This window comes from Carya illinoinensis, chromosome 2 (assembly GCF_018687715.1).
Source record: "Carya illinoinensis cultivar Pawnee chromosome 2, C.illinoinensisPawnee_v1, whole genome shotgun sequence".
Taxonomy (NCBI): Eukaryota; Viridiplantae; Streptophyta; class Magnoliopsida; order Fagales; family Juglandaceae; genus Carya; species Carya illinoinensis.
The window spans coordinates 34539598-34564833 of record NC_056753.1 but is presented as its reverse complement, the minus strand read 5'-3'; the positions used below and the strand labels follow the sequence as shown (position 1 = coordinate 34564833).

Genomic DNA, 25236 nt, shown 5'->3' with positions numbered 1-25236 from the left:
TATATATATATATATATATATATATATATCCAATACTGTATTCAAGGCCGCATGCCGTTAATTTATATTAAATAACAAAAGAGAAATTGATCAGTTTCCAGTTGTTTCTATTCCGAAAAAACCTTCGTAAATATACCCGTGTGGGTATGATTTGCACAGAGATTTACTCCAACTGAAATACAAGATCAATATCACGTTTTTTTCAAAGAGAACACCTCCCCCACAACAACAAGAAGAGAGAGAGAGAGAGAGAGAGAGAGAATAATGCCTTCTTCCGTCCGTGTGCAGTGAGGACTCCGAGTATGAACATGAGATAATTGACGAAGTGGGAATTACATTTCATGGGTCCCATCTCCAAAGCTACGTTTCAGGATCCATCAAGTCGAAAGTGGAGGTTAACTACTTTAACATTCTATATATAGAGAAAATTTGCATGCAGACAAGATCAAGAAGGCCAGGAGTCCACCAAAATATGATCACGCATAATTGCACCATCTCTACCCCCACTACCAACACCACTAACAAAGAAGAACAGACGCATTTCGAATTTTCTTTTTATCCATCGCACTGAGTTGACAAATGACAATAAAAGAAGCTACCAGAATGTCGGAAAATGTCACCTTTACGATGCCTATATGTAAAGGCCCTGTCTTGACCTTTTTCACTCGCAAGGTACCGATTGCTCAAAGTGATCAGTAAACATAGAAAAATCTTGATCTCCATATTAACCTTATTCAACCTACGTTGAGTTTTGGTATTTCAGAAATGGCCAGCTCTAGGTTGGTTGCTGCTGCATTCTTGGCTTTGCTCCTTGCTGACCTTGCCTTTGCAGCGAGATTACCAAAGGTCATAGTTGGGAAGAGTGGAGGTGGTGGTGGAGGAGGAGGGGGAGGTGGTGGTGGAGGTAGTTCAGGAGTTGGGTCCGGTTCAGGCTATGGTTCAGGGTACGGGTCTGGGAGTGGTTCTGGATATGGTACTGCAGGAGGAGGCGGTGGTGGAAAGGGAGGAGGTGGAGGTGGTGGTGGAGGATCCGGGGGTGCTTCAGGGTCTGGGTTTGGGTCCGGAAGCGGTTCTGGGTATGGGTCAGGATATGGATCAGGTGGTGGGATTGGAGGTGGAGGAGGTGGCGGCCAAGGCGGCGGAGGAGGTGGAGGCTCAGGAAATGGAGGTGGGTCTGGTTATGGCTCGGGATATGGAAGTGGCAGCGGATATGGAAGTGGAGGAGGTGTTGGTGGAGGAGGAGGTGGTGGTGGTGGAGGAGGAGGTGGCGGCAACGGCAATGGCAGCGGTTCTGGTTATGGCTCTGGCTCTGGCTATGGTAGTGGTTATGGCTCCGGAAAAGGTTATGGGGGCGATGAATTCCCATGAACGTAATAAACTTGATCAGTTTCTACTTTATAGCATTTAAATCAATCTCATGGTCATTTGTAATTTCAGAATAAATTGCAGCGGCTTCACCCTCACTTTATGCATGTTACGTGTTGGGTGGACGTTGCAAACGTCTATGTCCGAACATTTGCACCCTCTTCGACAGTGTTGTTGTTATTATAATTATTATTATACTTCTACGACATAAAATTAAAAGTTACTTTGTTGTTGTTAAATTGAGAGCGTAATATAATTTCAAGATTTTCGTGGACCATATTCTCAATTAAATGCCAGGGATCTCAACCATCTTCCACATTTGGTCCATAGCTCCATCTAACGATAAAAAAGAAAGAAATGTTATTTCCTTATTAAAATTTAAAATGAAAAATAATAGGACGGCTCTGCCGCCACAGTTAGATTTTTTGCTAGTTCATTTTCTGTAATTTTTTTTAAATATTTTATTAAAAATAAAAAAATTATAATATTATTAAACAATACTTACTTAATCATTAAGTAAAAAAATAATAAAAAAAAATCTCAACAGTAACTTCAACGGAAAGAATAGCATTTTCCAAAATAATATTGCTAAAAAAAAAAAAAAGGCCAAAAGTTAGTAGTTACGAGTTTCCAATGACTAACTAGGCAATTTCACAACTTGGGCTTCAAGATCGTTCCCAGCTTCATTAAACTCATTGCTCAGCAGTAAGTGGCAGGTATTATAATGACGATGATAATGATTGACTACAATGGCATTGATTACAACAGAAAATTTGAATCCAAATAGAGAAAATTCATTATCCTGAATTGCAGAAACGATTCATTACAAGAATGTTCAACCATTGAACTAAGCATCCATGAAAATCAGACAAATACTTGGAAGTTTAGAAGTTTAAGACTGTAAGTAAAGCTGATCATTCTATATGGTCAATCATGAATTATGGCTTCTTCCAACATGTTCTTCCAGATTTAAAAAAAAAAAAAATCCATAACCTCATACAAGTTACCAATAAATGATCTCTCTCAACAAGAAGAAAATTTCCCGCTCTTGCTCCTACTAAATTATGCAAATTTCTTCCAACTTATATCATCATATGAGAACATATTTCAACAGCCCTTGTTCTTTTCTTTTGTTTTAATGACGACCAAAGGTATTAGGAAATTGCAGGAAGGTCCACCAGAACGTTCTTAACATGAATTCTGAACAGGAATGTTTTAAAACTAGTCAATCTGAATCACCCTCTCAGAAGCATAGGCCACCTTCTGCATTATCATGGACTCTGCTGCACTTATTGCTCTGTGTGACCCAGTGATTGTTACTTTTCTGCAGAAAAAGGTACAAGACGGACAAGACATTAATACTTTTATTCCCTAGGAAATGATCCTACAGGCAAGTAAATCGAAGACCTTGATCAAGTCCTTTTTACCTATTAGTCGTCCCAGTTACAAAATCACCTCTATCTGATATCTTTATTCTAGCCCCAGTAACCTGCAGAAAAATAATGTGTTATAATCACACGCTTCTGCATTATGCAAAAAAAACTGCACCATTGGATACTTATATACCTGGCTGATTTCCATTACATTTCTTCCACCACGACCAACAACCAACCCAATATGATCATCCGCAACGCCAATAGTCACTGAATTGCTGCGATCCTCCTGGAAAACATCAGAATGCTTTCTGGGAATCACAATCCAACATACATGGGACACATATTGCTCGGAACATCTCAAAACAATACCAAAATGATGACCAAAGATATTAAAATGTAACAAACAACTCCAAATCTAGATCATTCTGATTTTACTGTACAAAAGGTCAAACCATCTGGAAAACAGGTAGCACAAAGCCTAGTTCTTTCATTGCTATTTTTTTTTTATAAGTAAACGGAAGTATTAACAAGAATAGGCATAGCCCAAATGCACAAGATGGTATACAAGAGATAAGACCTATCTAGGTCGTAATAGTAGAAAGTTCTTTCATTGCTATTAAAACCATCAGGAAGGACACCCAGTTTCTTATCGGTGCTTCTAACCAAGGTAGCCTGATTCGCTAGCAGCTCTGGGAGTTCTTCATCAAAAGCATACCTTAGTCATGCAAAACTGGACTCTACCATGCAAATTTATCAAGCATCTCTACCAAGAGCTACAAACTCATAGAAATCCACATTAATATAATCAGTGTAATTAACATCAAGTAACATCAATAAAACTAAAGCTGTATGGAGCATAACAAACCTTGTTGCTCTGAAACTTCCCTCCAGCTCCATTTGGTCCATAGCTCATTGTATTCTGGGGTGCTGTTGCAACAGAAGGAAGCACATATGTATGTGGAGTACCATGAAAACCGGAGAAGGAAACACCTAAGATTCAAGTTGAAGGGAACTTGCTTGATATTAAAGTTCACCATTATAACTCCAGACAAAATATATAAGCAACATAAAACTATGCTACAGCCTGTAAGACCACAATTTCTATTTATTGAAGAATATGTATAATCATTATTTAACATTGAAAAACGTCTGATATATTTTTTGATAGGTAAAAATAAAAACACATCTGATATATTATTTGAGAATGTTATACAATAGTGTAAAATGTCAGGTACTAGCACTTCAATGTTAATTAACTGCTAAATTCATATCACCCAGGACTAAGGTAAATATTGTTTACTCAAAGAGTCCTGGATGCGTGAACGGTCTTTAAACAATCACCACTACCAAAATAAATAAACCAACAAATTCAGTCAACAGGCCATTTAAAACCAGTAAGTCTGTAGTAAGAAGTTGAATATTGTTTTTCACTTGGGGTATTTTTAAGCTTTACGATAACATACGGTGCAAAAACATCCCCTTCAAGTGTCAATAAATTAAGGCACTACTTTGCAATACCAGTAAATGGCAAAGGTTGGCTCTCTGTTATTAAAAAGAAATGCAGGACAAGAAGATGGAATTATCAGACCACAGTACCAGATCAAGCACTACAAACATGGATGACAGAACATGTGCACTGAACATGTAAGGACAGCCACTTTACAACATTGCTTTCATTCCATTTCCATATCACCATCCAAAATTCCATCAGCATCTTCAAAAAGAAAATAAGGTCAAAAAAGAATGGATGCTTGATTCAAAGAATATACTGCACATCTCTTCAACAATGGAGGAATTTTGATGGGGCACCTTGCCTTCAGGCCACAACTAGTAACTGTAGATCTTACACAGGAATTACTGTCTTCATAGTTTTGGGAGACAAAATTTTTTATAAGGTTTTTAGGCGACAGAAATTAGAGGCATGGCATGTTGTCCTCGTGTGAATCAACGCAATATAGGGTCTTTAATGAAACTTCCAAATTTCACTGCAAACCTACCCATTCACCAAAAAGATTTAGCTATACTCATTTACAAACATACCAAAATGTCACAGCAAACTGAAGTCCTGTGCTAAGTACACATTGACCAAACTGTAAGCACTTCACACCAAAGCACAAAACACATATTACAAAGTAAAGAACTTGAAACCCAAGGAAACAGGAAAACTGATTTGCATAATTGCATTACTTAAATCCATAAGACCCAAGAATATAGAGAACATGAATGAAACGTGCTAGTAGCCAATGAAAATCATAAGCTGCTCAGAGTAGAATAGAAGCATGATTAAATTGATAATTTGATAACAGAAGACACACCTGGATATGAAAATGGGGTATTCATGGACTGGGAGTAATGAGGGTCTTCAGCTAGCTTAGAAATAATCAAATCAATAGCTCGCATCTGTTCATCTAGATTTCCAGTAAGTGTCACTAGTCTATCGTTCAAACCATAGTAATTATTATCCAGAGGAGATATCTTAATGCCAGCTTGTGAGTCTTCGATAAATGACCTGATCAATTGCAAAACTAGACGTCAGCTATCTTTTTTTTTTGGACAGTACATAAACAAGAACCTATAATACAAAGTCAATAAGTAGTTGATCTTGCAATTAAGAAAATTCAGATATCGTGAATTACAAAGCTACAAATACAAAACTTAAGATGTGTTTTCTATAGGCTCTTATTTTCTGTTTTTTAACCTATAAAAAAAGTGAGTAGGAAGCATGGGAAAGTTGTTTGGATAAAATTTGTGAGATGTGCTTTTTTGGGTTTTAATAAAATTTGTTTTGGGCTTTTTGTTTTTTATTTTTTTTTGTTTTTCCATGGAAACTTAGGTATGAAATTTTTTTGGCAGCTGAAAAATTGTTCTGGTGTCTAAGATGTATAGATTGAAAGTGAAAATTTTGTTTCTAGAAATTCTGAAAAACTTTTAAACCAGGAGTTTTAAGTTTTAAATAAGTGTGCATGGGATCATTTTATTCCAAGCAAGTTTGTGCTCAAACTTAATTACAATTCAAGGATTGGCAACTGGTACAGTTGAAGTCCTGAATCAAGCTTTAAAATCACATTAGAAATGCATTTTATATGAACTTCAGTTTCAGGAAGAAAATAATGCTGTAATGCTAGTATGTTCATTGTTTTCTCACAAAAAAGGAAACAACAAAATTGGGGTAAAAAATTTCAATATTGTCTAGGGCCATTCTAGCTTAAAGTGGTATTTTAGGCTTATATATTAATTTCTCATTAACAGAACACATTCAGATAAGTATCATGAAGAAATCAAATCAACCGTCCCAATGTTTGAACATCTGAAAGGGAAAGAAGATTTAAAAAAATTCAATCGCAAAAGCGTTTTTATATTGTGGCCTATAAAAATTTCCATCTATCAGTGAATTCATAAGAGTATAGATCATAAGCATGTTTCTTTCAATAACTAAAGAAACGGGGATAAGTTTTCCTACTTAATGGTGGAACCCCCCTTCCCAATTATGCCACCACATGAGCTGTTTGGAACAATAAGCCTCACTTTTGATCTTGGATCAACATCATCACCTCCTTCAGCATGAATCTAACCAATAAAACCAAATTTTACTTAGAATAGTGTATATGAATAACAAGTTATCAGAAATATGAAGTTAAATAAACACTTCTTTATGAGTAAAGTTAAACAAAATAATCAAGATTACCTCACTCAGAAATTTGGCCAGAATGAGTTCTACAGCCTTGAGTATGTCATTAATGGTTCCAGATATCATAATAATCCTATCAGTTGTCCCTGGGAAAAATTCCTGGTTGCGTGACAACTGAATACGCGCTCCAGATTGTGACTGGAAATCTGTTATTGTTGAGCCACCCTTTCCAATAACAGAACCAGCTGCGGCATTTGACACAAGAAACCTGATGTATGTAGGTTTCTCCATAGAATCTGGGAGATGCAAGCATCGCAGAAGATTACCAATAAGCAGAAGTAACAACTTTAAATCAAATCTCAACAATTAAGACTATTGAAAAGAGGCCAAATGATTATGTTATTTTAACGTCACATTCAATGCAACTTCCACGGTCATAAAGTGCATATTCAACACAACAACAACCAAGATATTATATAACATAGTGTCATCTGTGCAATACCACAAATTATGTAATACAAAACGGAGCCTCATATAAATAATTTAAGTCTTATATAACTAATTATCATAAAAATGTCACTACTTCAACGGAAATGACTGTGATTCTCTACACTATGGTTCGGCAACCAAACAGCGCAAAGTAACAATAAGTCATTTATTCTCTTTTCATCTATTTTCTGAATAGCTTAGGGTTAGGTTTCAGTTTCGACAGAAAATACAGATTTGAAAACTACATTGTCATCGTCCAACTGCGTCATGGCCGTTATCAAACAATTACAACAAAACAAAGTAATCAGAACGCATTTCAGCAAAGAATTACATAAAAATATAAGGATAGATCCAGACTTTTAGAGAGAGGGAGAAAGTAGATCGGATCGGAAAGACCTGAGGTTGGCGATTTGGGAGGCGGCGGAGATCGCTTCCGCGGTGCCTCCGGCGAGGATACGTAAGAAGACTCTGTCGACTCCATTCCTATTATCTCCTCCGCCTCCTCCGTCTGCGCGCCCGCTTCTAGAGAAAGCAGCAAATTCACAGAAAGATATCACGAGAGAGAGAGAGAGAGAGACAGACAGACAGGCGCAACTAAAATGACTTCCGAGAGGAATACAAGCCGAGGTTGAAGAAGATGCGCGAGAAAGAGAGAACGAGGGCAGTCGGTGTGCGCTGTCGGCGAAATGGTGGATTGGGTTTTGGTGGAAGGTGCTGAGCTTTTTTGAGTTGGAGCCGCCGCTAGCTATCCATATTAGCTGTGTGCAGACTGACGCGTGTGCGTGCGTTCGTTAAATATAAGCATTTAAATAAAATTAAAATTAAAATGCATAATGATAAGAACATTATTTTTATGTAACTAATTTACTCCATTACCAATCAAACATTGACCCTCACCTAACCTTTTTGTTTGCTAGAAAAGTATTACTTTGACTTTTACAATCATTTTGACATATATTTTTATATAATTTATTAATACGATGGATCAAAATAATTATTTTATATTAAAAAATAAATATAATTAATCATATTAATAATGTGTATAATAAATATATAAAAATAATTACATATATAATTTTTGTTAATTTATATATAAATATTATAAAAGTTATAAATTAAGATAACCTAATCTCATATATTAAAGCTAATTGTAAAATTGAGACCTCTAAAAAAATATCACATTTTATATAGTATGATAAAAATCATTTTTACAGTATACACTTGTTTTGTAGTTATGCTTCTTGATAATATGGTTATTTCCCAATATCGTAAAAGAAAGTTAACAATCACCTTACCGTATTTATATCCTTTTTTTTTGGGTTGTGTTTTAATCAAATATTAAGTATTTTTTTTTAATCAAGTTAGATTTTAAGATAAAAAGAAAATATCTATTTTAGTCATTGTGAATCTGTGATTTGTGTCTATAATAAATTAATCCCAATGTTCAAGAAATAAAAAATTAATCTCGTAGAATCTAGTTAACTATTTTATGTAATAAATTGATATTTTCAGACAATTTAAACATAATAGGAATTGAGCATTTCATCGCATAAACCACTAGGGGCGTCATAACTAACCTCGTATAATGTGCGTGTGATATTATGCCACATTTTAATATGATATAAGGAATTTAGGAGATTACTTATTGCAATCTTACAATCCTCCACAACAATAATATTTTACCAAATAAAACTCATTACCTTGTATGATGATCGAGTCTAGGTAAAAAGGAAAATGTTTGACCACCGCGAGTGACGGGTGATTAAAATAGAATTTAAATAATGAGGTGATTTTAGATATTCTGTAATTAGTAATAAAAAAATAATAATAAAATATTAAATAGTAATTAATAGTAATAAAAAGTATATACAAAATAATAATAAATATAATAAATAGAATATTATCATAATAGTTTGATATCCCAACTAGTCCCTAATCACTCGTTTAATGACCATTTTACTCTTATTGTTTTCATTTAATATCGATAAACAAATTTTAAATTTTAAGAAAATCCATAACAAAGTTTTTTGGTTCAAATTTTGTATTACAAAAAATCACGTGCGCCTAGCAAAGGTGTACCGAGCCACGTCCTCTTGGTCCGGTTCCTCGCCACCAATCTGTATCGCCCGCTGCCCCGCAGAGTCACGCCAAGCACATCCACACACAAATCTTCAAAGATAAGAAATAATAATAGAATAGTTTTGCACTTTTATCTATTCTTTTTCCTCAGGGGAAATTATCTTCGTGGTTTGATGGCAATAAGTTCTTCTTGTTTTAGCAGTGTTGGATGGAGTTCCATTTCGTATCCGGGCTCAAACACCGGAAAATCTCTCTGCTTCAGGCATAGTTCAGTGGGGTTAGCTTCCTCAGCCGAGGAAACTTCCAGGCCCTCGCTTCGTATATCGGCAAATTCAGTCCAGAAAGCCCGATTCGTTGCTCGGCGTAAAGAGTCTGTTTCGGTTCGCCAACTCCAACGGCCTCTAGGTAATGTCAGGATGGGAATGTATCTTTCTGGTTTAGTTAAAATTCGAAATAATAGGGGTATGGGGATATTGATTGGGGCTTTTATTTATTGTTGTTGCAGTTGAGTATATGAGCTTGCCCGCGAGTCAGTACTCGGTGTTGGACGCGGAGCGGATTGAGAGGGTGGATGAAAACACGTTTAGGTGTTATGTGTATAGGATTAAATTCTTCTCGTTCGAGGTTTGCCCTGTTCTGCTTGTCAGAGTGGAAGAGCAGCCCGATGGGTGTTGCATTAGGCTCTTGTCCTGCAAGGTATTTGGGTGTTTTCGCTCTTTTAAAAAAAAAAAAAAAAATCTTGTGAGTGCTTTTGGGTTGGATCTGGTGGTACCCTTTCTGACTTCTGCGTTCTGATTATCTTTTTTTGGTGCAGCTTGAGGGTTCGCCGATTGTTGCTGCACAGAATGACAAATTTGACGGTTAGTCATTTTTTAGCAATTGGTTCAGGAATGAATGTTCTCGGCACAAAATGGAATCAGTTTGTAGGAGAAGAATCAGCTTTATATGTGTTAGAAACTTAAAACAGGATGAGTGCCTAAATATGGCATTTAGATGTTAAAGGAAAAAAAAGGCATTTAGATGTTAAAGGGGGAAAAAAAAACTATTGATTCAAGGGGGAGTTTGTGTGTACTAAAAAAATTGCCTTAACAATGATTATTTATTGTACAAAGTAACGGTATGGAAAAATGGGTGTGGTATGTAGATTGAACTAACTGGTGGAAAATTTTTTATTCTGGGAAATACGTGTCCATTTTATTGTCTCATAGAAAACTTGCACGCAACAATATATCTTTGATTATTTTTTAAAAAAAAAGGACATAAAACGTCTCATAGAAAAACCTTTATTGTGTTTGAATCATTTGGTTTATGCTATTTTCAGGACTGCTTTGACATTGATTTGGTATGGGAATGCAGCTTCTATGGTGAACCAAATATCATGTGAGAGCCACAAAAGCAACTCGTTGGTGCAACAACTGACCTCAGATACTGTCATTGAGGTAATGATTTTGAAGTGCTCTTTTCTAGGCAGAACAAGACATTTAAAGTGATTGTAAGAATGTAAAGATTGTATATATTTTGTGGCATCCAGGTTGGCATTGAGGTTCCTTCGGCATTTCGTCCAATTCCAGTGCAAGCAATTGAATCAACTGGCACCCAAGTCCTTGAGCAAATACTACGGATTATGCTACCCCGGTTTATGGCACAGGTTTGTCAAGATTATAATTAGCTTTCAATTTTATCAAATAAAAAATTTGCAGTTTGCTACTCAAGCAATTCACTTTAATTAAATTTACCTGTGTTTGGAACATGTTGTAATTTGAAATATGATTACAGATAGCAGTTTTGGTTTACAATGACATCAATGACAACTTATTGTCCATGTTGTGGCAGAGAATCTCCCATGTGGAATATTTTTGTTTGTTAAGGCCTACCTTAGTTTTTTACAAATGGATGAGATCCGAGATCCCCAGTTATAAAAAAATAAAAATAAAAACTAAATGGTGCTTCCTAAAACTCGCATTTACTTGAGCACTTTTTGGTTTAGAATTCTTAAGTTATAGATATGCTGAATGGTGCCGAGCAGCTGGAGTCCTTACATGTCTCCTTATCTCCTACTTGTCCTTTATTTTTCTCAAGCTCTTGTTGATTTTTCCCTAATTCTATATTTTTGATAAGTGATTCTTCACAAATTCTTGACACTTGACCTCTTGGAAATAGTGTTAACTACTTATAAAAAAAAAAAATATATATATATATATATATAGTGTTAACAACAATCTACTGCTGTTTCAATGTATTTTAGACTTTTTGGGTAAACATGTAATAATGTTTCCCGAGAAGACCGTAGCTAGTGCAGAGATATGTTCTCCAAGTTTTGCTAGTGGAAAATCAACATCTAGTATGGAATATATTCTGTATTTGGTATCCTGGCAAATCAAATAGTTCATTTCTGTTGTTGAGCACTTGAAGGTAGAAACCACCATCTGACTTTCAGAGAAAGGCATTCAATACTAGATTGGGTGCCAGTGCCGCTATCTCACCTTTCAGCGGTATAAATTTTTATCTCTTCTACTTATCAAAAAAGTTTTGCTCCCTTCTGGTGGTTGCCAACATCATAGGTTTAAGATATAACTCCGTATTAGTTCCTATTTTTAGATCAATTGTGCAAGGATTGTACTTGGTAATAAATGCTGAGAGCCCACATGTTAGCAAATGCATAACGTAAGTCTGCCAGACCTTGGAATCATAATAATAAGAAGAATGTGTGACATTTCACATTTCAATAAAATGTGGAGTTTTATTTTCTGTTAGTCTATTGGATGAGCTTCCATTTCGATTCTTATGGGTCCTCTCATTAGTATTAAAAATATCGGATAATAATTTGCATGTGGCAAACAATTTCTGGCTCATGTACTGTAGAGCCAAATATGTTTGATTTTTATCGGATGTGTTGTATTTCATGATTGGTCGTGCAGCTTGTGAAGGACTATCAAGCATGGGCTTCCGGTGATGCTTCAAGGCAGCCTCTTGGGACAGGTCAGATTTGAGATTATGGATAACAGCCCTTGCCGGTGCCTGGATTCACCATATGTTTATATTGTCTTACCATTTTCGCTGTTCTCTTGCTTATTTATATTCAGGAGGAAACAATCAATAAACTATATCTAGGAAGTTATTTATCCAACTTATTGCTGTAGACTGTTACCAGTTCATCTGTAAGTGGCTTTTCTGATTGCTTGGGTCGCGTGCGATCAATTCTTTACTTTGCTCTTTAAGGTTGTAAAATGGTAGACAATATGCTCCGAGAAACATAAGCGCATCCCTAATCGGTTCTCTGTGATAAGAGGCGAGATACCTCGCAGATACTGTAGTGGGCTTGTTGAACTCCCATCTGTTTCAAGCGTGGCCCAAAAAACAGTGGGGGTTATGATCATTCCTACACTTGGTTAGAAAAGTCCCATATTACCCCGAACCAAGACCTCTAATCTTTTCATAAAGTCTTTAGGTGGTAAGGCCCGGTGACTTTGCTTTTGATTTTTGAAGAGTCCTGAAACGGCCCAGATTGAGACCATAAATCAATCTTAGTTCGGAAAAGTACAACTTCAATTTGATAAAACAAGGATATATATATCCTGTTATAAAATTTTCTAAAAGGAGAGAGAGACATAGAGTTCAGAGAAGTTATAAAACTTATGAATTTCTTAAAGGATTCAACGATATATATAGGCGTACAAAGGGGACTATGTTTTTGACGGTTAGCTCACTATGCTAGTATTATGCTAGCATTATACACTATGCATATGTCGGCTAACTCACTATGCTGGTACTATGCTAGCACTATGCACTATACATATGTCGGCTAACTCACTATGCTAGTACTATTGTAACACTATGTACTATGCATATGTCGGTTAACTCACTATGCTGGTACTATGCTAGTACTATGTACTATGCATTTGACGACTAGATAAATGTGGTCATACAATTCAAGATAGTTTATAACACTTCCCTTTTGGATGACCATATTTAAAGAATATGTCTCGTTAAAACCTTGCCAAGGAAAAACCCTATGGGAAAAAATCAATGGCGAAGGAAAAAGAGTACAGTATTCATGTGTATCGCCGAGTGCTTTAGGATTGTCTCATTAAAACCTTGCAAAGGAAAACCCAGTGGGATAAAACCTTAGCGAAGGAAAAAGAGTACAATCAGCACAAGTCTTTAAGACATTACTTCCCCTGAAAAGTGCATGATAACAGGTCTTCAAACCTCCGCATTCCAATGTTCTGCATAATCTTCTTAAATGTTGCAATTGGTAGTGCATGATAACAGGTCTTCAAACCTCCGCATTCCAATGTTCTGCATAATCTTCTTAAATGTTGCAGTTGGTAATGCTTTAGTGAATAAATTTGTCAGATTTTTACTTGACCGTACCTTCTTGATATCAATTTCAACTTTCTTATCATGAATTGCAATGATCTTCTTGTGTGTATCTGAAAGATAACTCGCATCTGTACATCCAACTAACTGTAGACTTGATCCATGTTGATAAAATAATCACAACTGGATCTTTCTGCTCATCACTACTCTTCTGGAGTTGTACTATTCTGGAATTTTTGTAAATAACACAGTTAGTGGAGAATTCATCAACATTAAACCGCTAACTTCCTTTTTTAATAAAAACGGTGGCCAGCCTTTTTAGATTAGACAAGCACCGCGGATTTTCAACTCTTCTGTAGGTCTCAGGCGTGCTGTCAGGTGCCGCAGCTGTCAGGCGTCCTGTCAGACGCCGCAGAGCTATGAAGCTATATTTAATCTCTTTTCTCTTACTTCACGAGAGATGCTGTATCATAATTTTCTCTATAAAAGAGATTTTCAGCTCATCTTCATTCGCATCTCATCTTCTTTACTTTTCTGTAATCATACTGCATTTTTATTATGCAATCTCTTTTTGCATTCTTATCCTACAATGGCTCAGCGATCTTCTCATCGCCAATATATGAGGTACTCTACACATCGTTCATCAGCTGTTCCTGCTTCTACCACAAGTGCTATCATGCAATATAATGATCTGACTCATAGGTCAGATAATGAAGTTATCTATGAGCTTGTGAGTCTCGGTACCCGATACTCATCATCCATTGTCGCATTTTCTCAGCGACTGCAATTCAGAACTTGTGGAGTTGACAATCTCCACGAGAATATTGCTATACTTCAGCGATTTCTTCTGGAGTCCAACATGAAGATAGAATCAATAAAGTAAGAGAATAGGAATTTAAAATTCTTGCTTAAATCTTCTTTTCGATTGCCCACCCCTTTAGATAGGGATGCCATGCAACTTCTTGGAGAACAAGAGCGTTTAAAGAATGAGGCAAAGTGCCTCAAATTTCTGTAATTCTTGCTTCAAGATAATAAAATAATATTTTACAAATATTCATATTTGTGTTTCTATCTTTTGGTAGATGTTCTGTGTGCTCCCTTTTATTTCTTCTTTAATAATGCATACTTCATATCAAACCCATAATATGAATCTGAAATACTAATTGTATTAAAAGATGGTATTTCATGACTAATAACATCATCCATCTTCCCTTTGAAGCCGCAAGAGTTTCAGATTTATATTTCAAATATGTGCAGTTTTTATGAGCTCTTCTGGAGCCTCAATGACATTTAAATCATATATATAAACTGTAATAATAGCTTGTTTCCATTTGCTTTTGGATTGGTTTAGATCATATAAGGATCTTTGAAACTTGATAGAATACATATTTCCAGATGTATTCATATAGAAGCTTCAGACATTTTCTATCCTTCAGGGATTTTCATATATATATCATGATCCAATGATCCATATAAATATGCAGTTAATCATGCATATCCAAACTCTCGGTAACTTTCAAACTAATAAAAATCTCAATATGATTTCAACCACTTTAAAATCATATCAATATTGTTTCTTCGAGAAACTAACTTGTGATTTCTATATCACATTTTCATATTAAAAGATTCAAGCTTTTTATATCATGTATATAAATATGCACTGATATTTAACAAAAATCACCTCTTTAGGTGTTTGGACTTCAAGTCCATATTTATCACATTTTACTTAGTGATATCAATTCTGCAGGAATTGAGAAACTGATTCGTGATTTATATATCACATTTTTATTTCCTTTTCATAAATACCCACTGACATTCAACAAGCATCACCTCTTTAGGTGTTTGGACTATAAGTCTCGATGCATCATATTTTACTAGTGAATCAATTCTACAGGAATTGTTTCTTTCAAATTTGGCCAATATTTTACGTCGTATTCTTCGACGATTCTTGATTCACTTTCATCATTACTTCTGGTAATGTCAATTGCCATCTCATATAGAAATACATTGTCGACAACAATTTTATTTCTATCCATAATTTCTCTATTATTCATGAAATGTAACGAAATCTCGTTATTTTCAGGTACCTGTCCCTCTTCAAGGGAATACATTTTCATGAAAAACCTCTTCAGGAGGCACTCTTCAAGAGTTTATATAGGAGAATTTTATACAGAGAATTTGGATGGATTTTATTGCTTGTTTTGTGGGAATGACCTCTTCAGGAGTACCAAATTATTTGTGCCTTTCTCTTTTGAGATACTATATCTTTTGTATCGATAAGTCTCACATGCCTTTATACATGTCTTTAGACTGCTGAATTTCTTAATTGTCCTATAGGGACTTCAATCATCGCTGGGATTTTAGCAGCTGGAATATGAGACATTTTTATTTTATTGTATCCAAAATTTAATTATCATTTGAACTTCTACATATGATAATCAAGATAACATCGAATAATTTCATCTTATTTGCTTCAAGCAAATTTTTCTTTTCACTTCTGGTGGTAAAACTTTATAGTAAAAGAATCTTCTGGTTCTTTTATGGACATCCATATGAAAATCATTCGACTTATCGTAATTGATTTTGGATGATCAAGATAACCATGAAAAGATACAAATATTTTGAATCATATCACCTTTTGATGCATCATAATATTTGATTCAATAATTTGTATAATATCATCTCAAAAAGAAAGCTTATAGCTTTTCTAATACGACCTTCTAGCCCAAAAAGATATTCATTATCACGTCCAATCTCTTAGTTTTTTTGAAAGAAACGCATTATTCTTTTCATTTCAGGGAATAGAATGATATAAATTCATTATCATTCACTTCAGGGAATGATATAGATCTAGAAAGACGTGAATAATGATTCTTATCAAAAGCTCATTATTTTGCTCAGTCACTGAAAGACCTGATACAAATTTAGAATATATTGTGAACGTTTACATTTCATATTGCTACTTCAGGAGTATACTCGATATTACTACTTCAGGAGCACATTCGAGACGTTCATTCAAATATATATTCTTTCCACAATTTCAATTATGCAACTTCAGGTGCATAAATCATAATGAACTTTTGGTACAAGTATCACTCATATGAGATACTCAATAAAATTATTGATTTAGGGCGATCCTTCAGGGATGCTCCATTTCCATTTTCAGATAAATCATATCATTAATAATTTATAACAAGTATAAAAGAATAAATAAAACTTTCATTACTACAAAACATTGCAGAATATAAAAATATTTTATAATAAGATAAAGGAAATACATTAATTAAAAAGGAACACTTTCATGATTAACACTATCACATTGAGCTAGCCGTCAAATGCATAGTGCTAGTCGTCAAATGCATAGTGCATAGTGCTAGCATAGTGAGCTAGCCGTCAAAAGCATAGTCTCCTTTGTACTCCTATATATATCGTTGAATCCTTTAAGGAATTCATAAGTTTGATAACAGATCAATAAGATAATCTCTTCTCTCGTTCTCTCTCAATCTCTTGAAACTCTCTCTCTTTCTTTTCATTCAGTTCATAACACGTTATCAGCACGATTGCCAACCGGAGGCCCACTTCCATTCTCGTTGTTTTCGGCGAGTCCCAACCGGAGCTGGGTTACCTTCTTAAAGCCATACAGGAACCAGAGACCCCATCGCCACCACGTTTCTCTTCCGATTTCGTTTAGTGTTACATCGGCTATAGTCTCACATGATTTTATTTAGAGCTACCTATCTATCCATCTTTTTATCTATCTATTAATCGTCTTCAGCTTTCAGGGAAAAATCCAGCACAATCTATTGTCAAACGCGGCACAGAACGAGCGTCTTCCTCTTCGGGCTGTTGTGCAAGTTCTGTTCTTTGAGTAGTTTCAGCTTTGCTAAGCCATCGCGGCAATGCTCTTGTTGAAAACGAGGGAGAGGCGACCCATCGATAATGTTAGACGTGGCTATTGGGTTCTTTAGCCTGTCGGTGGTACAAGTTTTCAACGCCTTGTTTTTATCTCATTTGTTTGTTTCTTGCTTTGAATAGAGAGAGAGAAGAGAGAATTTTTTTTTTCTTTCCACCATCATTATCATGAATTTTCGGGAGAGAGAGAGAGAGAGTGTGTGTGTTTGTGCCTCAATCATGCATGCATAGGATTTTTTGTTTTTGTTGAGGTCGATGGCCCATGTTATAGGTTGTTTTCCAGCCTCGTGACAAAACCTCATGAGAACGATATAGTCCCACGTCCTCAACCGGCAATAGTACCTGTAGATGAGATATTAAACTTGAATAAAAAAAATAAAAATAAAATAAAAAGTGGCAGCCTAGTGGTCGGTGATGGTGGGCTGCATGAGGGCCCTACTCCATGTCGTTGGTATATTTTATACAAAGTTGAGATGTTAAAGGCCTTTTACTATAAAAGGAAATTATAAAAGTTCAAAATGGCTACTGGACTAAATTAGTTGGCTCTTACTTATCCTCTTAAGCATCTTTAAAATCGACTAATATGAAATGCTATTTTTATACGATTCTTCATCACTGTAAAGTCAAAAATGGCAGGAGGGCACAGCCGAAACTTTATTAAAGCTGTAACATGCAATTTCTTAGAATTAATTTAGAAATGACTTGTTAGTAGGTAGTATATGCAGGAGTAATTATGGCATCTCTTTAAAGCAACGATCGAGTGGTCTCTTCTTTATGAGAGACAACGTGCATGAAGATTTTGGTGATTATGAAGTTATTGGTTCTATTACAAGTTATGATTATTGAGGCGTTGGATAAATTAGACTTTTCTTGAAAACTTTAAGAGTAAAAAGTAGAGTTGGTAACACACGTAAAGGCCCTCGTGATTAGGTGATAGGTGAGCTGGTTTCTATCCAGGAAAAGGATTTGGGTCCATGAATTCTCTCAAGACCAAAATAATGGCTGTCAAATGTAAGGTAAAAAATGGCACAAGTTGCAAGGGTGGAGCCTTACCATTTCGGCTTTATGCGATACATTCATTAAAGGAAGCATCTTTGGATAAGTATAAAAAATAAGCCAACTTATTTTTGGTATTATTATATGGAGCCCACTTGCTTTTAGAATTACTACATGGAGCCTTCCACCGTATATCAAATACGATATTGGACCCAGTTTGTCCTCGAAAAGATAAAGGATGAGTTCAATCAACGATAATTTTTTTTATAATTGACATATCATGTTTGACTAATAGTTTCTATTAGTTTTCTGACAGGAGTTATGTGCCGTGATCTTTTCAATCCTAGTAATTTTCACAATACACGAAGGTCTTGATGACACTGAAGATAGTAATCTTTTATTTCAAGTAAGTTTTTCAATATATTATTTATAATTCTTGAGGTGAGTATTAATGATTACATCTCAAGTTATATCTATGATGAATTAAAATTTTTATAATTCACATTTTAATGTGATTAATTTTATTCATATTGTTTAGATACAAGTTTTATTTATTGATGATATAATTTATCTGAGTATGGAAATGGAGCATCCTTGAAGGATCGCCCTAAATCAATAATAGCTTGTGAGTATCTCATAGTTTAAATGATTGATACTTGTACCAAAAGCTCATTATGATTTATGCACCTGAAGTTGCATAATTGAAATTGTGGAAAGAATATATATTTGAATGAACGTCTCGAATGTGCTCCTGAAGTAGCAATATCGAGTATGCTCCTGAAGTAGCAATATGAAATGCAAACGTTCACAATATATTCTAAATTTATATATGGTCTTTTAATGACTGATCAAAATAATGAGTTTTTGATGAGAATCATTAGTCACGTCTTACTATATCTACATCATTTCCTGAAGTGAATGATAATGAATTTATATCATTCTATTCCCTGAAGTGAAAAGAATGATACGTTTCATTCAAATAAACTAAAAGATTGGACGTGATAATGAATATCTTTTCGGGTTAGAAGCTCGTATTGGAAAAGCTGTAAGCTTTCTTTTTGAGATAATATTATACAAATTATTGAATCAAATATTATGATGCATCAAAAGGTGATATGATTCAAAATATTTGTATCTTTTCATAGTTATCTTGATAATCTAAAATCAATTACGATAAGTCGAATGATTTTCATATGGACGTCTATAAAAGAACCAGAAGATTCTTTTACTATAAAGTCTTACCACCAGAAGTGGAAAGAAAAATTTGCCAGAAGCAAATAAGATGAAATAATTCGACGTTATTTTGATGTGAACCAGAAGTTCAGATGATAATTAAATTTTGGATGTAATAAGATAAAAATGTCTCATATTCTAGCTGCTAAAATTCTATATTTAAGTAAGGGGTGGGCAATCGAAAAGAAGATTTAATTAAGGATTTTAAATTCCTATTCTCTTGTTTTATTGATTCTATCTTCATGTTGGACTCCAGAAGAAGTCGCTGAAGTATAGCAATATTCTCGTGGAGATTGTCAACTCTACAAGTTCTGGATTGCAGTCGTTGAGAAAATGCGACAGTGGATGATGAGTATCGGGTACCGAGACTCACAAGCTCATAGATAGCTTCATTATCTGACCTATGAGTCAGATCATTATATTGCATGATAACACCTGTGGTAGAAGCAGAAACAGCTGATGAACGAGGTGCAGAGTACCTCATATATTGGCCATGAGAAGATCGTTTAGCCATTGTAGGATAAGAATGCAGAAAGATATTGCAGAATAAAAATGCAGTATGATTATAGAAAAGTGAAGAAGATGAGATGCGAATGAAGATGAGCTGAATATCTCTTTTATAGATAAAATTATGATACAGCATCTCTCGTGAAGTAAGAGAAACTCTCTCTCTCTCTTTTCATTACAAGAAGTTATCTTTCAGATACACACAAGAAGATCATTGCAATTCATGAGAAGAAAGTTGAAATTGATATCAAAAAGGTACGGTCAAGTAAAAATTTGACAGATTTATTCACTAAAATATTACCAATTGCAACATTTAAGAAGATTATGCAGAACATTGGAATGCGGAGGTTTGAAGACCTGTTATCATGTACTAATATGAGACATTTTTATCTTATTACATCCAAAATTTAATTATCATCTGAACTTCTGGTTCACATCAAGATAACGTCGAATTATTTCATTTTATTTGCTTCTGGCAAATTTTTCTTTCCACTTCTGGTGGTAAGACTTTATAGTAAAAGAATCTTCTGATTCTTTTATGGACGTCCATATGAAAATCATTCGACTTATCATAATTGATTTTGGATTATCAAGATAACTATGAAAAGATACAAATATTTTGAATCATATCACCTTTTGATGCATCATAATATTTGATTCAATAATTTGTATAATATCATCTCAAAGAGAAAGCTTACAACTTTTCCAATACGAGCTTCTAGCCCGAAAAGATATTCATTATCACGTCCAATCTCTTAGTTTCTTTGAATGAAACGTATCATTCTTTTCACTTCAGGGAATAGAATGATATAAATTCATTATCATTCACTTCAGGGAATGATGTAGATATAGTAAGACGTGACTAATGATTCTCATCAAAAGCTCATTATTTTGATCAGTCATTAAAAGACCATATATAAATTTAGAATATATTGTGAACGTTTGCATTTCATATTGCTACTTCAGGAACGTTTGCATTTCATATTGCTACTTCAGGAGCATACTCGATATTGCTACTTCAGGAGCACATTCGAGACGTTCATTCAAATATATATTCTTTCCACAATTTCAATTATGCAACTTCAGGTGCATAAATCATAATGAGCTTTTGGTACAAGTATCAATCATTTAAACTATGAGATACTCACAAGCTATTATTGATTTAGGGCGATCCTTCAAGGATGCTCCATTTCCATGCTCAGATAAATCATATCATCAATAAATAAAACTTGTATCTAAACAATATGAATAAAATTAATCACATTAAAATGTGAATTATAAAAATTTTAATTCATCATAGATATAACTTGAGATGTAATCATTAATACTCACCTCAAGAATTATAAATAATATATTGAAAAACTTACTTGAAATAGAAGATTACTATCTTCAGTGTCATCAGGACCTTCGTGTATTGTAAAAATTACTGGGATTGAAAAGATCACGGCACATGACTCATGTCAGAAAACTAATAGAAACTATTAGTCAAACATGATATGCCAATTATAAAAAAAATTATCGTTGATTGAACTCATCCTTTATCTCTTCGAGGACAAACTGGGTCCAATGTCGTATTTGATATACGGTGGAAGACTCCATGTAGTAATTCTAAAAGCAAGTGAGCTCCATATAATAATACCAAAAACAAGTTGGCTTATTTTTTATACTTATCCAAAGATGCTTCCTTTAATGAATGTATCGCATAAAGCCGAAATGGTAAGGCTCCACCCTTGCAACTTGTGCCATTTTTGACTTTTCCTTTGACAGCCATTATTTTGGTCTTGAGAGAATTCATGGACCCAAATCCTTTTCCTGGATAGAAACCAGCTCACCTCTCACCTAATCACGAGGGTCTTTTACGTGTGTTACCAACTCTACTTTTTACTCTTAAAGTTTTCAAGAAAAGTCTAATTTATCCAGCGTCTCAATAATCATAACTTGTAATAGAACCAATAACTTCATAATCATCAAAATCTTCATGCACGTTGTCTCTCATAAAGAAGAGACCACTCGATTGTTGCTTTAAAGAGATGCCATAATTACTCCTGCATATACTACCTACTAACAAGTCATTTCTAAATTAATTCTAAGAAATTGCATGTTACAGCTTTAATAAAGTTCCAGCTGTGCCCGCCTGCCATTTTTGACTTTACAGTGATGAAGAATCGTATAAAAATAGCATTTCATATTAGTCGATTTTAAAGATGCTTAAGAGGATAGGTAAGAGCCAACTAATTTAGTCCAGTAGCCATTTTGGACTTTTATAATTTCCTTTTATAGTAAAAGGCCTTTAACATCTCAACTTTGTATAAAATAGACCAACGACATGGAGTAGGGCCCTCATGCAGCCCACCATCGCCGACCACTAGGCTTCCACTTTTTATTTTATTTTTATTTTTTTTATTCAAGTTTAATATCTCATCTACAGATACTATTGCCGGTTGAGGACGTGAGACCATATCGTTCTCATGAGGTTTTGTCACGAGGCTGGAAAACAACTTATAACGTGGGCCATCGACCTCAACAAAAACAAAAAGTCCTATGCATGCATGATTGAGGCACAAACACACACTCTCTCTCTCCCGAAAATTCATGATAATGATGGTGGAAAGAAAAAAAATTCTCTCTTCTCTCTCTATTCAAAGCAAGAAACAAACAAATGAGATAAAAACAAGGCGTTGAAAACTTGTACCACCGACAGGCTAAAGAACCCAATAGCCACTTCTAACATTTTCTTCACTGCCTCCGGTGACACGCCGTGATTGATCACCTGAAAAAAAGTCAAAACTACAGGAAAGCAAAAACCGAGATCGATGGGTCGCCTCTCCCTCATTTTCAACAAGAGCGTTCCCGCGATGGCTTGGCAAAGCTGAAGCTACTCAAAGAACAGAACTTGCACAACAGCCCGGAGAGGAAGACGCTCGTTCTGTGCCGCATTTGACAATAGATTGTGCTGGATTTTTCCCTGAAAGCTTAAGACGATTAATAGATAGATAAAAAGATGGATAGATAGGTAGCTCTAAATAAAATCATGTGAGACTATAGCCGATGTAACAATAAACGAAATCGGAAGAGAAACGTTGTGGCGATGGGGTCTCCGGTTCCTGTATGGCTTCAAGAAGGTAACCCAGCTCCGGTTGGGACTCGCCGAAAACAACGAGAATGGAAGTGGGCCTCCGGTTGGCGATCGTGCTGATAACGTGTTATGAACTGAATGAAAAGAGAGAGAGAGTTTCAAGAGATTGAGAGAGAAGAGATTCTCTTATTGATCTGTTATCAAACTTATGAATTTCTTAAAGGATTCAACGATATATATAGGAGTACAAATGGAACTATGCTTTTGACGGCTAGCTCACTATGCTAGCACTATGTACTATGCATTTGACGACTAGTACTATGCATTTGACGGCTAGCTAAATGTGGTCATACAATTCAAGATAGTTCTTTTGTAACCCTATATATATGGGTATATTGATCTTATATGATATACAGATTAATAAGAGAATCTCCCCTCTCACACTCTCTCAATCTTTTGAAACTCTCTCCTTTTCATTAAGTTCATAACACATTATCAGCACGAATCTCATGATCTTCCTCCTCTTTCCCAACTCCATTTTCTTCCTCAGAAAAAGTGAAAATTGGAGGTGAAACTGCAAGCCGAAACATATATTGAACACGGACTGTCGTTCAGTTTTTTTTCTCTCCTTTCTCAGATCTGGTGCTTGTTCGTTGGCTTCCTCCGTTGAATTTCTTTTTAGTTTCTCTTGAGCATCCAGCAAGATGATCTGTGAGTTTCCATTGGCAGCCGTCCCGTACGCTCGGATCCTCCGGTTTATTCTGGGTATTGGCGAATCGGGAAGGAGTTGTAGCTCGGTGCTGCTCGATAACGGGTCCTGCCTTGTTGATTCAAAGCATAGACGACGTCCATGGCAGTTATAGTCTTACGGCGAGCATGCTCTGGCCCTAGCCTGATACAGTTCGAGGCTCAACGATTAAAGTTGACCGGACGATACGTCTGCAGTAGTCATCACAGACTGCAGAGATTCTGCAGTTGTATAGATCCAATGAAAATAGATCCAGCAGACGCAGCTCTAATTTACATAAGAATTGGTCTTTTGTATAAAAGGACTTGGTTTTCCTTGCTACAAACAGAGACTTCGTTTCATCTCTACGTTGGCCGGTGTACAAACAAAATCAATGACAGAGAGTAAAGGGGAAATCGGACGGCAACATGGGAGGATTTTTTTTTTCTGGGTCTCAGCATGTTGTTCCTCTTCGTCGGTGCTTATGTACTCGGAGGTGGCTTTTGAGACTTAAAGCAAGAGGTGCCGGCTGTACCAGTGGATCATCTCAGGGAGAGCTCGGAAGGGGGGTCCTGTTCGGGACTCTCAGGTGGCTCTACCCAACCCTTCATGATGGCTACGAACGGTCAGCCGAGCTGGTTGGCCTGAAGGAGCATGTCTTCTTTGTCGGCCATGACTGGGAAGCTATGATTGCCTGGAACCCAACCTCAGATCTAGAGGAAGGCTTCAGAGCTTCGTTTGGTAATGATTATTACTTTTGCAGGTTTCAAGAACATGGAGAAGTTGAAGAAGATTTAGCTTGTGCCGATACCGCAACACTAATGAAGAATTTCTTTTCTATATTTGGTCCAAATCCTCCCTAATATCTTTCTTCAAATCACGGCTTTTTGCTGTGTTGTGAGTGCGTTTCAGTTCAGACTTGCCTGAGCGCTACTGGAACCCATTTAGAAAAGTAGGGATAAAACTTTAAGACTTTTTAACAAAGTTTTTAAAAGTGACTCACAAGACAGAGAAAAAGAAAAGTGGGGCAGCAGGTTTTTGGCTTCTTTTCAAAATGAAATGGAGACACATTCACGTGACTCTTGGGAAAAATGTTTGGAGCTTTTTTCAAATCAAAAAGCAAAGTTTTCTTCCTCTTTTTCATTTTGGACGGATTTACTTTTAGAAACACATGGGACCCTTACTATTTTTGTTTTTTGTTTTTATTCAAACAACTTGCGAGGAATAGAAAGCAGGTGGGAGGAGTAAAGCATTTGGTTACGTTGGAGGATTAAAGTCAACAGCTATCACATGTATTATTTGATAAATTATTGAATCCGAGACCACAGGTATCACCTCAGCATTTGGTTACATTGGAGCATTTGAAGACCGAGATCACAGGTATCATGATAAGATTAAATGATCTTCTACTTCAAATTTCTGAAGTTAGTAATCTTCAACTTCAAATAACTTTTTAATATATTATTTATAATTGCTGAGGTGAATATTTATGGTTATATTCATTATTATTATTTGATAAATTCTATGT

At 35.5% G+C, this 25236-nt stretch overlaps 3 protein-coding genes across 8 annotated transcripts; 2 read left to right on the top strand and 1 right to left on the bottom strand.

Moving 5' to 3' along the window:
* Positions 1-267: 267 nt before the first annotated feature.
* On the top strand, positions 268-1604 carry LOC122301258 (glycine-rich cell wall structural protein 2-like). Its single transcript, XM_043112480.1, has one exon. The coding sequence runs from the start codon at positions 766-768 to the stop codon at positions 1366-1368; it is 603 nt and encodes a 200-aa protein (XP_042968414.1). The 5' UTR covers positions 268-765; the 3' UTR covers positions 1369-1604.
* Positions 1605-2137: 533 nt separating this feature from the next.
* On the bottom strand, positions 2138-7631 carry LOC122301257 (protein BTR1-like). 4 transcript variants are annotated; one of them, XM_043112478.1, is made up of 9 exons: positions 7441-7631; positions 7255-7380; positions 6427-6665; positions 6202-6308; positions 5057-5250; positions 3607-3731; positions 2932-3027; positions 2793-2854; positions 2138-2689 (listed from the first exon to the last, which is right to left on the bottom strand). In XM_043112478.1, the coding sequence occupies exons 2-9, from the start codon at positions 7337-7339 to the stop codon at positions 2587-2589; spliced, it is 1011 nt and encodes a 336-aa protein (XP_042968412.1). In that variant the 5' UTR covers positions 7340-7380; positions 7441-7631; the 3' UTR covers positions 2138-2586. The 4 variants fall into 4 exon arrangements, with proteins under 4 accessions (XP_042968412.1, XP_042968411.1, XP_042968410.1 ...); XM_043112477.1 differs by having other exon boundaries at positions 7445-7631; XM_043112476.1 differs by having other exon boundaries at positions 7255-7631.
* Positions 7632-8975: 1344 nt separating this feature from the next.
* LOC122301256 (uncharacterized protein SYNPCC7002_A1590-like) lies at positions 8976-24971 on the top strand. 3 transcript variants are annotated; one of them, XM_043112473.1, is made up of 7 exons: positions 8976-9342; positions 9443-9633; positions 9752-9797; positions 10294-10376; positions 10469-10585; positions 11856-11916; positions 17040-17568. In XM_043112473.1, exons 1-7 carry the CDS (start codon positions 9111-9113, stop codon positions 17123-17125), a joined length of 816 nt encoding a protein of 271 aa, XP_042968407.1. In that variant the 5' UTR covers positions 8976-9110; the 3' UTR covers positions 17126-17568. The 3 variants fall into 3 exon arrangements, with proteins under 3 accessions (XP_042968407.1, XP_042968408.1, XP_042968409.1); XM_043112474.1 differs by lacking the exon at positions 17040-17568 and adding an exon at positions 24937-24971 and having other exon boundaries at positions 8978-9342; XM_043112475.1 differs by lacking the exon at positions 17040-17568 and adding an exon at positions 12021-12142 and having other exon boundaries at positions 8979-9342.
* The last annotated feature ends 265 nt before the right edge of the window (positions 24972-25236 follow it).

Excerpts from the sequence above, each read along its gene's own strand:
- LOC122301258 (XM_043112480.1), top strand. The coding sequence starts at position 766 with ATGGCCAGCTCTAGGTTGGTTGCTGCTGCATTCTTGGCTTTGCTCCTT.
- LOC122301257 (XM_043112476.1), bottom strand. The coding sequence starts at position 7,339 with ATGGAGTCGACAGAGTCTTCTTACGTATCCTCGCCGGAGGCACCGCGG. Across the intron at positions 3,732-5,056 it reads TACCCCATTTTCATATCCAG|GTGTTTCCTTCTCCGGTTTT; the intron begins GTGTGTCTTCTG and ends CTTGAATCTTAG. Across the intron at positions 2,855-2,931 it reads ATGTAATGGAAATCAGCCAG|GTTACTGGGGCTAGAATAAA; the intron begins GTATATAAGTAT and ends ATTTTTCTGCAG.
- LOC122301256 (XM_043112473.1), top strand. The coding sequence starts at position 9,111 with ATGGCAATAAGTTCTTCTTGTTTTAGCAGTGTTGGATGGAGTTCCATT. Across the intron at positions 9,634-9,751 it reads TTAGGCTCTTGTCCTGCAAG|CTTGAGGGTTCGCCGATTGT; the intron begins GTATTTGGGTGT and ends TTTTTGGTGCAG. Across the intron at positions 10,377-10,468 it reads CCTCAGATACTGTCATTGAG|GTTGGCATTGAGGTTCCTTC; the intron begins GTAATGATTTTG and ends TGTGGCATCCAG.